This window comes from Chionomys nivalis, chromosome 1 (assembly GCF_950005125.1).
Source record: "Chionomys nivalis chromosome 1, mChiNiv1.1, whole genome shotgun sequence".
NCBI classification, from domain to species: Eukaryota; Metazoa; Chordata; class Mammalia; order Rodentia; family Cricetidae; genus Chionomys; species Chionomys nivalis.
In genome coordinates, this window is record NC_080086.1 from 172,837,455 (window position 1) to 172,851,158 (window position 13,704).

Sequence of the window (13,704 nt, forward strand, 5' to 3'; positions counted from 1 at the left end):
AGGCCAGAAGAGGGCACCAGACTTTATTACAGATGGTTGTGAGCCACCATGTGGTTGCTGGGAATTGAACTCAGGACCTTTGGAAGAGCAGGCAATGCTCTTAACCTCTGAGCCATCTCTCCAGCCCCTTTTTTGGTTTTTTTTGAGACAGGGTTTCTCCGTGGTTTTGGAGCCTGTCCTGGAACTAGCTCTTGCTCTCCAACTCACAGAGATCCGCCTGCCTCTGCCTCCCGAGTGCTGGGATTAAAGGTGTACGCCACCATCGCCCAGCTGAGGACAGTTTCTGGTCAGCTAACTAAAGCATTGTGTTTGTTTCTGTGCTCCCCCTGCCCCGCCTGGTGATTAGCTGTAGGGCATTGACTCCATCGTTGGTATGGTAATTTCCCACCTGCCTGGGCGGAAATCCTTGTGCAGCAGCTAGGTATATAAGGATTTCCCCAAGGTTGAATAAATGGCATTCTGCTGATCTCCTTTCGAATGGCCTAGGTCTCTTTGTGTGTTCTTTCAATCTCCAGGCCCTTGCCCGACTCGCGTAAGGTACAGTGGCATGCGAACTGTACCAAGGGTGTAACACAGAATCGGGTGTTACAAGGCCTAGTGGCTCATACCTATAATCCCATGCCAGCTCTCATGAGGTTGAGACAGGGAAATTGTCAAGAGTTCTGAGACAATCTGGGTAAAATAATATATAAACAAACAAACAAACAAATAAATAAATATCATACCCTAACTCCGAAGGATGGCACACCCCTGTGAACCCAGCCCTTGGGAAGCAGGAGAATGGTAGCTCAAAGTTACCATCAGCTGCTTGAGCCCGGTTTCCAAACAGGGGCTGGAGAGCTAGCTCGTTTATTTGGTCGAGTGTTTGGTTTTTTTTTTTTGAGACAGGGTTTCTCTGTGGTTTTGGAGCCTGTCCTGGAACTAGCTCTTGTAGACCAGGCTGGTCTCGAACTCACAGAGATTCACCTGCCTCTGCCTCCCAAGTGCTGGGATTATGTCAGGATGTGAGCTTGACCCTCTGAACCCATACAGAAGATCCGGGCATAGTGGCACAAGTTTGTAACACAGTGCTGAGGAGCCAGAGACAGAATGGTCGCTAATCAGTGGGCTCTGGGCTCCATCTCAAAAAATAAGGGGGATGGCACCCAGGGAGGAATAACACTTAAGACTGTCTGCTAGCCGGGTGATGATGGCGCACGCCTTTAATCCCAGCACTCGGGAGGCAGAGGCAGGCGGATCTCTGTGAGTTCAAGACCAGACTGGTCTACAGAGCTAGTTCCAGGACAGGCTCCAAAGCCACAGAGAAACCCTGTCTCGAAAAACCAAAAAAAAAAAAAAAAAAAAAAAGACTGTCTGCTAGTCTCTATATGCCTGCGCACACATGTGCCCCTACACACAAACACACACACACACACACACATACACGACTTGGGGGAAGAGAACTGGCTAAAAAGGCTACAAAAAACTAACAGCTTCAAGCCGGGCGGTGGTGGCGCACGTCTTTAATCCCAGCACTCGGGAGGCAGAGGCAGGCGGATCTCTGTGAGTTCGAGACCAGCCTGGTCTACAAGAGCTAGTTCCAGGACAGGCTCCAAAACCACAGAGAAACCCTGTCTCGAAAAACCAAAAAAAAAAAAAAAAACTAACAGCTTCAATTAGTCGCTTCTCCCAAAAGTTGCTTCTGGGCTGGTGAGATGGCTCATGGGATAAAAGCACTTGCCACACAAACCTGATGACCTGCTGTGTTTGAATCCCAGCACTCATAACTCACAACTTGGAAGTTGTATCCTGACTGTCACAGATACCTCTTGCTGTCTCATTAATCAAACAGAAGCTCAAGGACAATTTTATTAGAATTTTAAAGAAAAGCCTAACTGTAGGCCAGACATAAACCTCAGGGCCGGTCCAGAGGAGGACAATGGCAGAAAGAAGGGGGGGGGGAATGCCATTTAAACTAGCAAGGAGGTCAGACATACCATAGACATAGACAAGTAGCCACACAGTGGGAAGGGAGGCTTATTCAAATGGTGAGGGGAAAGTCCAAAGTGTTAAGGAAAGGAGTCTAGAAAAAGAGATAAGGGAGAAAAGGGAAAGTTATGACTTTCGGAATGATTCAAAAATAACAGAGGCCGGGAGGCACCTTTACTCCCAGTAGGCTGGAGGCAGAGGCCTATAGGTATCTGTGAGTTCAAGGCCAGCCTGGTCTGCGGAAGGAGTTCTATGACAGCCTCCAAAGCTACAGAGAAACAAAACAAACAAAAACCCCAGAAAGCCGGGCAGTGGTGGCACACGCCTTTAATCCCAGCACTTGGGAGGCAGAGGCAGGCGGATCTCTGTGAGTTCGAGACCAGCCTGGTCTACAGAGCTAGTTCCAGACAGGCTCCAAAGCCACAGAGAAACCCTGTCTCGAAAAACAAAAACAAAAACAAAAAAACAAAAGAAAAAAAACAAAAAACAAAATAACAAAACAAAAAAAATAGAAACTGTCCTCAAGATGCACCCTAGGAACAAGGGTAGACCCGGGCCCTACAAGGCCTGTTTAATATGGCCAATTTGTATTCCACATATTGATCTAGGCACTCCATGCAAGTGAGACAGACAAAACCTCTCTCTCCGTGAAGCCTATATTCTGGTAGTAGGAACCAGGGGATAGGAAGTGCTATGGAAGAAGGAAGTGGAAGACTGTGCTAAGGTAGACTGGGGACTGAAATACGGTGTTCATGGGGGGCAGGGGGGTTAGGGGGTTTCAGCTAAGACCTAAGTGAGGCTAGACAGTGCTAATTCTCTAGAGGGAAAATAATTTCAGGCTAAGAGATGGTCAAGTTCAAAGGCCTAGGAACATGCTTCATATATGTGAAGAGCAACCAGTCCTGCACCTTTGGAGATAAATAAGGAAACGTGGTGGAACTTCCTTCTGCCGGGCCTCGGAACCCGCGATGACTTTGGTTTTTTTACGGTTTGAAACAGGAAACCTTAGAAGGGTTTTGAACAGTAAGCTGGCTCATGGTTTTAAAAATACATGGTTTGTAGACTGGATAATAACGATACATGCCTATAGTCCCAGGCCTTAGGATGCAGAGGCAAGAGCATTATCACATGTTAGAAGCTAGCCTGATCGATACCATAATTCTAGGTCAGCCTGGGTGATGTAAGACTTTGTCTCCCAAAACAAACAAGGGGCTGGGGAGACAGCTCAGTTGTTAAAGTGCTTACCTTGTAAGCAAGGGAACCTGAATTTGATCCCCAGAAGTCACATAAAACATGGTGGCACCAAAGTGTCTTTGCTGGCCCCACTCACAACCCTAGCACTAGGGAGGCTGGGGAGGCAAAGGTAGATGGATCCCAGGCTCAGGGGCCAGCCAAACTAGCCTACATGGCAAGCTACAGGCCAATGAGAGACCCTGCCTCAAAAAACAAGGTAGAGCCGGGCGGTGGTGGCGCACGCCTTTAATCCCAGCACTTGGGAGGCAGAGGCAGGCGGATCTCTGTGAGTTCGAGACCAGCCTGGTCTACAGAGCTAGTTCCAGGACAGGCTCCAAAACCACAGAGAAACCCTGTCTCGAAAAACCAAAAAAAAAAAAAAAAAACAAAAAAAAAAACCAAAAAAAAAAAAAAAACAAGGTAGATAGATATTCAAGGTTGAGAGAGAGAGAGAGAGAGATCCAAATGGAGTAGTTGAGTCTTGATAGAGCAGATAAGATAAAGAGTCTGGATTTATTTGGATGGTAGAGGCTACAGATCTTCTGATGTAAATAAGATTTAGAGAAAGATTTTAAACGATGACATGGTCTTCGGACACATTAGGTTAAACAATGGTTCTTTTTGTTGTTTTGTTTTGAGACAGTGTTTCTTAGTGTTGCCTTGGCTGTCCTGGATCTCTCTTTGTAGACCAGGTTGGCCTCCAACTCACAGAGACTCACCTGCCTCTGCCTCCCAAGTGCTGGGATTAAAGGCGTGCACCACCACCGCCCGGTTTAAAAGACGGTTCTTAACCTTAGTAATTTCATCTCTTTCTAACTATGTTGATGTTTACAAAGATGAAGAAACCTGTGAGGAAGAGGAAAGGGTGTGGCATCTGAAATGCATTCTGGATCCTGAGGAGATGCTGAAGTTGAAGGGTGAAGGCCTGTATCAGGGATGTCTTCACAGGAGTCAGTAGGGATAGCAGTTAAAGCTCTGAATGAGGTCACGTGGGGACTAGGCAGCCCGGAGATCTGAGGCATCCATATCTCCAGAACAGGGAGATAACTGTGGAAAAGAAAAGGCAGGATACCACCTGTGGAAACAAGGGCTCTAGCCAGGACACCTGGCGCAAGGCAAGTGGGAGCTCCCTAGATGTAGGTGTGAGTAATTTCCCAGGCTTCTTCCTCGAGTTGGATGCTGAGAAGTGTATGTGAAGTTGCGTGTGCACACATGAGCCGACGTTAGATGTCACACATGACTGGTGCCATAGAGGAGGCGGCACCTCCTCCGTGAGCCTGACAGAGGCTCTCCTCTTGTTTTCAGATGAGAAAATCCGAGGTTCTCTTAGCGACAGGTGGGACTGGCAGAAGAAGGGATCCGGGTCTCTAAGCTCCTACTGAGTCATGCTTAGCTCTCACTGTTCCTGAGGACACACTATGACTGGGTGCATAGAGATGACTTGAAGTGAGCTTTAAGTTTAGTGTTTAATTTGTGTGTGTGTGCATGTGTATGTGTGTACGTGCATGTTCAGGCATGCATGTGGAGGTCAGGGGACAACCATGGACACCGGTCCTTGCCTTCCACTTTGTTGACTGGCCACTGGCTACCTGGCCCAGGATCTCCCGCAGATTCTCGGGCTTTCTGCTTCCCATCCCCCTGGGAAGACACTGAGATTACAGGGTAATACATGGGGATCCGAACTCAGGTCCTGTGCTCATGTGGCAAGCACTCTACCCACACAACCAAGGCCCCAGGGCAGAGTTTTACAGCTTTTTTGTTCCCAGGAGTAGAGTTGCTGATATAATGAACCCCTGAAGGGATCCAGACCTTCCCTGGGAACTGTTTTCTCTGAGCAACAGCTCCATGGAAACAGGAGACTGTATTGGGGGGACTTTCACACTGGGAAGGAAGGGACAGCCATAAATTCTCCTTAAGGATTAACAGGTCATTTCAGAAGCTGTTTGGGTTCTCATTGCCCTCTTCCACTCACTCTGCCAAATAACTGGTCTCATCTCAGTGTCTTGCTAGAAGCGTTATAAATCTCTCCAAGCTCATTTTCCTGCCTCTCAGAAGCTGCTTCTGAGCTCAGAGGCCCCGCTGGTCAAGTTTAGCCTAGCCCTGGGCAGAGATAAACAGGCCCAGAATCCATTTCTCAGATTGCAACACCGGTGAGTCAGGCGGGGTCGGACAGCTGCTCCCTCCCAGGCGCCCCTTGGCTGTACCTGATAAGGAAGCACATCGTTCATTCCAGAGCACCGTCTTCGAGTACACAAGTATAAACAGACACTCCCAGGCCCTGGTGTTGTCTTAGAGTAAATTATTGACATTCTGAGCGGCTGAAACAGGGGGAAAAGGCGAAAGCAAATCTAACAGATTCAGTGGTAACTTCGGTTTTCTTTAGCTAAACCACAGGGAGAGTTTTTGAACCTACACAGTCAAGGGCAGGCTCAGGAGTTGCCTAAAGCTCCGGAAGTAGGAAGGAAGGTCAGACTAGGAGGTGCATTCACCAAAGAACAACTGGCAAAATACCCAGAGAGAAATGTGTGCCTACTTTTGAGACAGAGAGGGAAAATGGATGTGGTAGCATCCTCAAGAACAAGTAAACAAAATCAATTTCCCCAAAGCGAAGAACTTCCTCCTATAGATGGTGTGTAAGTCGTGGGGAAAATGGGGCTATAGATCAGGCCAGCACCAGTACACAGCAAACCTGGTCATCAGGATCTCCCGTGCCCTCTACGGAAGCCGCTCACAGGCTCTAGCCCTCGCATCTAGGGCTCTCACATCAATCTTTTCCATCGACTCCACCAACCGACTCAAGCAGAGTAAGAGCATCAGAGTCCATATTTTAGAGATGAGAAAATTTGAGACTCAGGGAGGATACAAACAACTTCCTGAGGCATAATTAAAAGCAGGGAGGGGCCAGGCGGTGGTGGCGCACGCCCTTAATCCCAGCACTCGGGAGGCAGGGGGCGGGGATCTCTGTGAGTTCAAGGCCAGCCTGGTCTACAAAAGCTAGTTCCAGGACAGGCTCCAAAACCACGGAGAAACCCTGTCTCGAAAAACAAAAACAAACAAACAAACAAAAAAGCAGGAAGGGGTGGATTTGTCCTAAGTAACCAAGAGAGTTAAAGTCCTTCCTAGGGCTGGGGAGATGGCTCCACAGTTAAAAAAAGGTGCAGCTCTTGAGCAGGATCTAAGTTTGTTTCCCAGTGGCTCACGGCTGCCTGTAACACTAGTTCCAGGGCATCTGATTTCCTTTTATGGCCTCCAAGGGCACCAGGCACAGGGTGCACCACTTTCTTTTCTTCCTTCCTTTCTTTCTTCCTCCCTCCCTCCCTCCCTCCCTCCCTCCCTCCCTCCCTCCCTCCCTCCCTCCCTCTCTCTCTCTCTCTCTCTCTCTTTCTTTCTTTTTTTTTTCTATTTTTTTTTTTTTTTTTGGTTTTTCTAGACAGGGTTTCTCTGTGGCTTTGGAGCCAGTCCTGGAACTAGCTCTTGTAGACCAGACTGGCCTCGAACTCAGAGATCCTCCTGCCTCTGCCTCCTGAGTGCTGGGATTAAAGGCGTGCGCCACCAACACCCGGCTCGGGGTGTACTTTCATTCCTGTGAGCAAAGACTCATACGCGTCAAAGGGAAATAAATAGATCTTTAAGAAAGAAAACAGCTGGCCGGGGTGGCACATGCCTTTAATCCCAGCACTCGGGAGGCAGAGGCAGGCGGATCTCCGTGAGTTCGAGACCAGGCTGTAGTTCCAGAACAGAGAAACCCTGTCTCGAAAAACCAAAAAAAAAAAAAAAAAAAAAAAGAAAGAAAGAAAAAAAAGTTCCTAGCAACACCAGGAGTCTCCTTTAGGACCTGGCTGCTGAGACGACTTGAAGGGTTAACAATGGGGAGAGAGCAGCCTTGCCACCATCAGTGTGGCCTGCACGTTTCCATTATGAAACACTTCTGTGATTCTTTTGCCAAGTTCTTAGCTCACAGCAGTTCTGTCGGTGAGGAGGAAAACACCAGGTAGAATTCCTAGGCCCCCACTCCAGGCCTCTCTTCCTTGACCCCCCATTTCCTGTTTGTTCTGTACATATGCTGTGGTTTTAGAGACAATAACCATGGGTCCTCTAAGTGCCACTGGGTGTGGGGGGAGCAGAGGGTACACAGTTTCTGCCTTCTTGGCATAGGACTTTATAAATGTACTAAGAGGCAAGGGGTGGTCAGATATGTGTTCTGAAATTGAGACGCCTATTGGAATACTGAAGGCAGAGGCTCTCCAACTTTGGCCAGCATCAAAACCATCTGAGGTTGCCTGTTAAAGACAAGGACATTGAGGACTCACCCTGGACCTTCTGAATCAGTCCCCAGGGGCAGTTCCTGGACACCTGTGAGCTTACAAAGCTCTCTAGATGATTCTGAAGCATTGAGCCACGCGTGAGAGCCACTGTCTTAGTAGAGGGGTGGGAGTTCATCAGGCCAAGAAGGGTCGGGGGCCACTCTAGGAGAGCAGGTAGCAGCAGTAACAGCCTAGGGAGTCCGGTGTGGACAGTGAGAAAGACAACCCTTGGTTTTTCTTTTCTTTTCTTTTCTTTTTTTTGGTTTTTCGAGACAGGGTTTCTCTGTGGTTTTGGTTCCTGTCCTGGAACTAGCTCTTGTAGACCAGGCTGGTCTCGAACTCACAGAGATCCGCCTGCCTCTGCCTCCCGAGTGCTGGGATTAAAGGCATGTGCCACCACTGCCCGGCAACCCTTGGTTTTTCTTTCCTTCAAAAAAGTGATCAGATAAAGGGGGCTAGAAGTCCCTCCACATGTCTGCTGGTGCATGTGTTGAAGGAGAAGGCAATGAATCATGATTTTTCTCCTCAGAACAGAGAATAGAGGTTACAGGGGCTGCTGTGAATGGCGGTGAGGAGTTATTAGTTATTACTAGACAGGTACACAGTTTCTATTGGGATGGATGAGAAGTTTCTGGAAATGAACAGTAGTGATGGTTGCACAATAGCTAAGGCTGTTTCGTGCTGTTGCATTGGATATTTAAATATGGTTGTTGCAACTAAAAAAATAGCTGGCATATTGAGGGCTAGAATGATAGGAGCAAAGAATGCTCAACTTTAGCCCATTGCTCTGGTCCCAGAAGTGTGTGTGTGTGTGTGTGTGTGTGTGTGTGTGTGTGTAAGGCTTTTAAAGGGGATCCAGCTCACAACACCTGACTTGTCAAAGTACAAGTGTAGTCCCAGGGGAAAGACAATAGCTAAAGCTTTGGAGCCCTGTAGAGCAGTATCTCTCAAACTTCACTGTGAGGGAAACACCTGAGAACTTTGTTCAACTGCCTACGCTAACTGAGTAGGCCGAAGGCCCTTCTAGGGGCTTTTGTTTGTTTGTTTGTTTGTTTTTCAAGACAGGCCCTGCTTTAGCGGTGTTTCTAACTAGCTCCCAAGTGATGCTGACACTCAGGTCATTCTGGGAGGGCTGTGTAATGTAAATTTTATCTTCATTCCCACTATATCCTCATGAACTCAGAGCCATAAGAACTCAGTGGCACTTAATGTTCATTAAATGAATAAGCGAATACACATGGTTGAAATGGGAGTTTGGAGGGCAGAATCATCTTTGTTCTGAATTAGGGCATATTTAGGGTCCGTCTATCAGTACCACACATTGTGAGTTTAAAACTTACCTCAAATTCTGTACAACAAGTATGTTGGTACCCAATTATTTCTGTTCTTGCCACCTTGCTGCTTCTACTGCACTCCAGGAATTGCTGGCCTTGTGTTGAGGATTAATGAAGCCTGGTTTGCAAGCTCTGAGGAAGCCTTGCTGTAGTCTACAATTCCTGCAAACGAATTCTTTCCATCTGAAAAGGAAGTAGAGTGCAGAGAACATGCTGGTATAGGAATTTCCAGATTTGGACGCCAGTCTGAGTAATTGCCACTTTGGCCTCTTCCATATCCAAACAGCCCTTTGTAACATTGTGTGTGAGGGTGGCTCATAAAGCACATGAATGCAATCATACTGCCATTATTTACTACCATCGTTTATGTTGATGGTAACGACACTGGCAGTTGAGCCATGAAGTGTGAGGGGGGGTTGGGGGAGGGGACAGAGGGATGCAGGCAGGCAGGAGAAAGAGGAACTACATCTCCCAGAACTCCCTGGAGAAATCTACCCCGCGACGACGCCCCGCCCCTTCCCCGGAGCCCCGCCCTTCAGATGACGTCACAGAGGTGACATCACGGCGCCTTGAGCGAGGCTCGGGTAGAGAGGCCGACCGTGCTGGAGTCGTCGGCTTGTGGAGGAAGCAGCTGGGAGCTGGCGAGAGCGTGAGCGGGCGGGCAGGCGGACGAGCGAGCGAACCCAGGCTGGGGGGAGCGGCGCACGGCGCGGAGCAGCGCCTGCCCGGGCCGCGGCGGAGCCTCAGTCGGAGGGCAGTCCGAGCGGGCGCCTGGGTCCCCGCCCCCACTCGGCGGGGCAGTGCCCGGTGTTCCCCCGTGCGGGGGTCGGCGGCGGCGGCTGAGCGGACCCCACGGGACCGCGCGGGTGTTGCCACCTCGGCCGAGGAGCCGGCGCGGCCGCGGGACCCTGCGAGCTGGGCCCGGGGCCCGTGACAGACGGGCCAAGGAGGGGAGAGAGGCGGCGGCGGCGCAGGCGACGGGGAGGCAGCGGCGGCGGCGACAACATGTCATCCCCCAGTCCCGGCAAGAGGCGGATGGACACGGACGTAGTCAAGCTGTATCCTTCATGGAGGGGAATTCGGACTGCGTTTGGGGCGGGTGGGGGTGCCCAGGCGAGGGCTTCGGGGCACTCCAGGCCACTGGCCGCACCTCCCCTCCTTCCCCCTGTGCCTACGGCGGCCCCTTAGCACCTCCCCGGAGCCGAGGGCTTTTTCAGGTCCCCATTATCTGCATCCCCCCCGAGATATGCGTTGCTCCTCGCTCTCCCTGCACCCCCCGGAGCCCGTGACTTTTCCCCACGACGTTTGGATTCCTAAGACGGCCCTTCTTGGGGGGTGGGGTGGGTAACTAGCCACCTCCTTCGTCACCGGGAGCTCATCTTCAGGGTCTTTGCTTCCTGTTTGCTAGCTTTGGATTTATGGACTCATGATAGAAATTTCCTGAGAGGGAAACCTTTCTTCTTATTCTTTTTTTTTTTTTTTTCCTGAGGTGTCCGGGTTCCTTCCACTCACAGTGCTGTTTAAACTGGGGTAACTCAATCGACCTTCTTTATCCCTAATTCCTTTCTATATTAGGAAGAGAGTAGTCTGCTCAGGCCCCTCTTGTAATAAAGAGCTCCGTGTGTTTTAAATCAGACACTCTTGTTAAGCCTTCTGGTCTGGAGAACGTCCCTGTTTTTCTCTCGACTGACAAAGCCTATCCCACCCGTAGTGCGTGCAGTGAGGACCCCCAGGCCCTCTTAGCAGGCAGGCCACCCTCCTCCATATTGTGGATCTGACAGCTGGGAGGAAGGAGAGAAAGGGGAGCTCCTGAACAAAATAGCCCCCGTCTACCACTTGAGCAAAACTCCCTCTGAGAGTACGGTTCTTGGGGACTGCTTGCCCTGATCTGGGCCGAGTGACATCTTTTATTTTCTATCCCCTTCCCCCAACTTTATATGTGCACCCGAGGTTGCAGTGGGAGAACTGTAACTGTCTTGCAGGCAGTGGTTTTGGTTGGAATCCAGACTGATTATTTCATGACTAGCTAGAGAAATTCGCGAAGGTTCCTGAGACAAATCGAGTATTTAAGAAATGTTTTATATTTTTTGAGGGCCAATGGGGGGGGGGCGAGAAGCTGGTGTTCTAAATAGCTAATCCCTTGGGGGAAGGTGAAAGGCTGTTAAAAAGAGTCCTGTCTCCTGTTTCTCTTTCTGCCTCGCCCCCATCCCCCACCGTTTCCCCCTGTTGCAGGATTTTGTTTATATAACTCAAGTTGTTTGGCTAGATTCTTCAGGTGAATTCCTTCTTTTATTTGTTACTGTTTTTGATTGTTTTACCTTTTCTAGCGATCAGTGGTGGTTGGCAGAAACTCAGTTATGGAATTTGCTGAAGTTTTTTAAAAAGTAGTTTTTGCATAGGATTTTAATTGGGGGGATGGGAGAGGAAGTTGCCTAGGCAAGAGTTGTTTTATTTTTTTTAATCTTTTTTTTTTTCTGTCCAATCCATCTTTTCAGTAATAAGACCGTGTTTTTCTCCTTTGCCAGGGGCTAGACATTAAGAATACTTAATACTGGGTAAAGTCTGAAATTTGAGGGTTGGGGGAAAGGGTAGTAGGAGGAATCAGAGCAGCCAGTAATAAAGGGTAATATGCCAGATACACCTAGGCACAAGTGAAATCAACTCTTTATGAGCCGTTTGTGGCTGATTGCTTTTTAAATCTGTGAATGATACCAGGAATGTTGACTTTTCCTAAGACCACAGGAAAACTTGTAACTATGGCTGTGTGTACATTTTACACAAAGCAGTTTGAGGCTTTATTTTTGTTTAGAAACTAGGAAATGACAGGGTGGCAGACTCAGAAGTTATTATTGGCTTGAATTGAGAGTTGACTGTCACACCTAATGTGAATTTCACCCTAATATATAATTGGGATGGGGGAGAAATCCAGCTGTTTTTGATCGATGTCAGTTCCTCGAATTATGCTCATACATAGATTTCCTAAAGACTGAGGATAAAGATCGAGGCCTAGCTTGACCTGATGCCTTTGCCATACAGTGCCTTTTGTTCATGTAGTAGTTGTGGCATCTAGAATGATTACCGCATTTAGGAGTCCGGGTGTGTGTGTGTGGGGTGGCGGGTGTGGGGGGTGGTGAGGGAGAGGGAAGCAGACAAAGAACAGCAGGGTGTCTCTTTGCCCCTCTCCCTAAGTGGCTTATTTCATAGCTTATTTTTAGTAGAAGATGAAGAAAGGCAAAGATGCCTTGGCTTCTGTGCTTCCCCCACCTTCCCTTTGCTGACAAAAGAAAGCAGGGCTCTTTAAAATTGTCGCTCTCCGAGATAAGAGGGTAGCAGTTTTGATTTGAAAGCTAGAGGTTATCTCTGCCTCGTCTATTTTCTGGTTTCATGTAGTTTGGAAGTTAAAAAATTTCGAATTTCCTTTTGTGTGTTGGTGTGTGTCGTGGAGGATTTTATGGCCTCCTTTCTCAGTTGAATTCCCATCAGTAGGCCCAAGTGGAGTTTACAGTTTTGGGGTAAGGTATACTTAGTGAAAAATTCAAGAGCAGATTCCCCAGCCTCCTGCTGAGATGAGTGCAATTGCTTGTCAGTGCGAGGGTTAAACACGAAGATGGTGGTAAGGAAGTGGAAGGAGGTCTAAAGGAATGTATAGCACTTCTTGTCCCTTGTCCCTGGATGATTTCTTTGGTGTGGAGGCTAATAGCCGGTTTCATCGAAGTCTCCTGTTTCAGCCCATTTTTGGCTGTCCCTGGGCGTAATTATACCACAAGGATTTACTGCCTGGCAGGGAACCTATATAGTAGGAAAGTAGCGGTGTGGGGGTAGGGAGGGAAGAGGACGTGTGACTAATTGGTCTCTGCTTTCCACCACCTAGCTAGATACCGTCTCTCCGGAGTCTGATTTTTCTTTTGTGACTGGTTGGTAAGAGAGCTGACTCCCAAGTTTTGCAGGGAGTGAGTGTTTTGCACCAGTGCACTTAATCTGCTGGGCGATTATGCTCTGAAACTCTGACTCATTCATTGTTTCTCTTCTGAGCCTCAGCTGAGAGTTGTGCAAACCTCCACAGGAGCAGAGAAACTGATTTACATGACTTTTGGGCGCTGTGGAATCAAAGCCCTTGTCCTTAGCCTCGGTCCGGTGGAATGGTCGTGGATAGTGCAGCCATTTGCTTGCCAGAGTCAGGGAGATTGCCAGCCTGAGAGCAGCCCAGGATCACCAACCTTTGAGGTTTCCCTCGGCAACCACTGATTATTTAGATTGTCTGAGACCTGGGACTCTGGTGACCTTAAGCGTGATTTGCCCTAAAGGAATATTGGTAGAAGTTCTCCCCGGTGGAGGAACAAACAGCTCAGGTTACACGGGTTTCCTTGTTGGTGGGGGTGACTGTCTCGCCCTGTTGCACAGCCCTGGTGAGCCTTTTATCTGTGAACCAGTGCCCCTGCTGAAGGCTAGAGCTGCTTGTTTTGGAAAAGCATATGCAGGCAAAAGGCCGTAGGCACAGCTCCTTGCAGCTCATTGGCTGCTCTGTTACTACCCGGAAAAGGAGGAGGGGTGGAGCTACCAAACAGCTGATGGGAGTGTGTGACAAGAGTGTGTTTACATACAAAAGAGGTGGGGGCTGGGGAGGCCTTGTGAGCTGCTCACGAGACCAAGTGTATTTTCAAGGAGAAAAAAAACCTTGTACTCTTAAGATTCAAGAAAATTAAACCAGAAAACGGGATCTTATCATAATGGATACTTGGCTCACCCTGCTATTGCTGTAATATTTGGAAATTAAAGAATACTGAGTTTTCAGAGACTGTCTTTTCCAGAAGGATTTTGGTAACAAGACAGGTTATGCTGTTTTAAATAAAGGTGTTGTGGAAATA

The 13,704-nt window shown here is 48.6% G+C and overlaps 1 protein-coding gene across 1 annotated transcript in view; it reads left to right on the forward strand.

The window, feature by feature from the left end:
• The first annotated feature begins 9,395 nt into the window (after window positions 1-9,395).
• Ube2h (ubiquitin conjugating enzyme E2 H) overlaps window positions 9,396-13,704 on the forward strand; it is an 88,596-nt gene continuing 84,287 nt past the window's right edge. Inside the window, exon 1 of the mRNA XM_057780404.1 lies at window positions 9,396-9,897. Within this exon, the coding sequence (XP_057636387.1) occupies window positions 9,845-9,897 (53 nt within the window). The 5' untranslated portion in view covers window positions 9,396-9,844. The remainder of the gene's footprint in view (window positions 9,898-13,704) is intronic.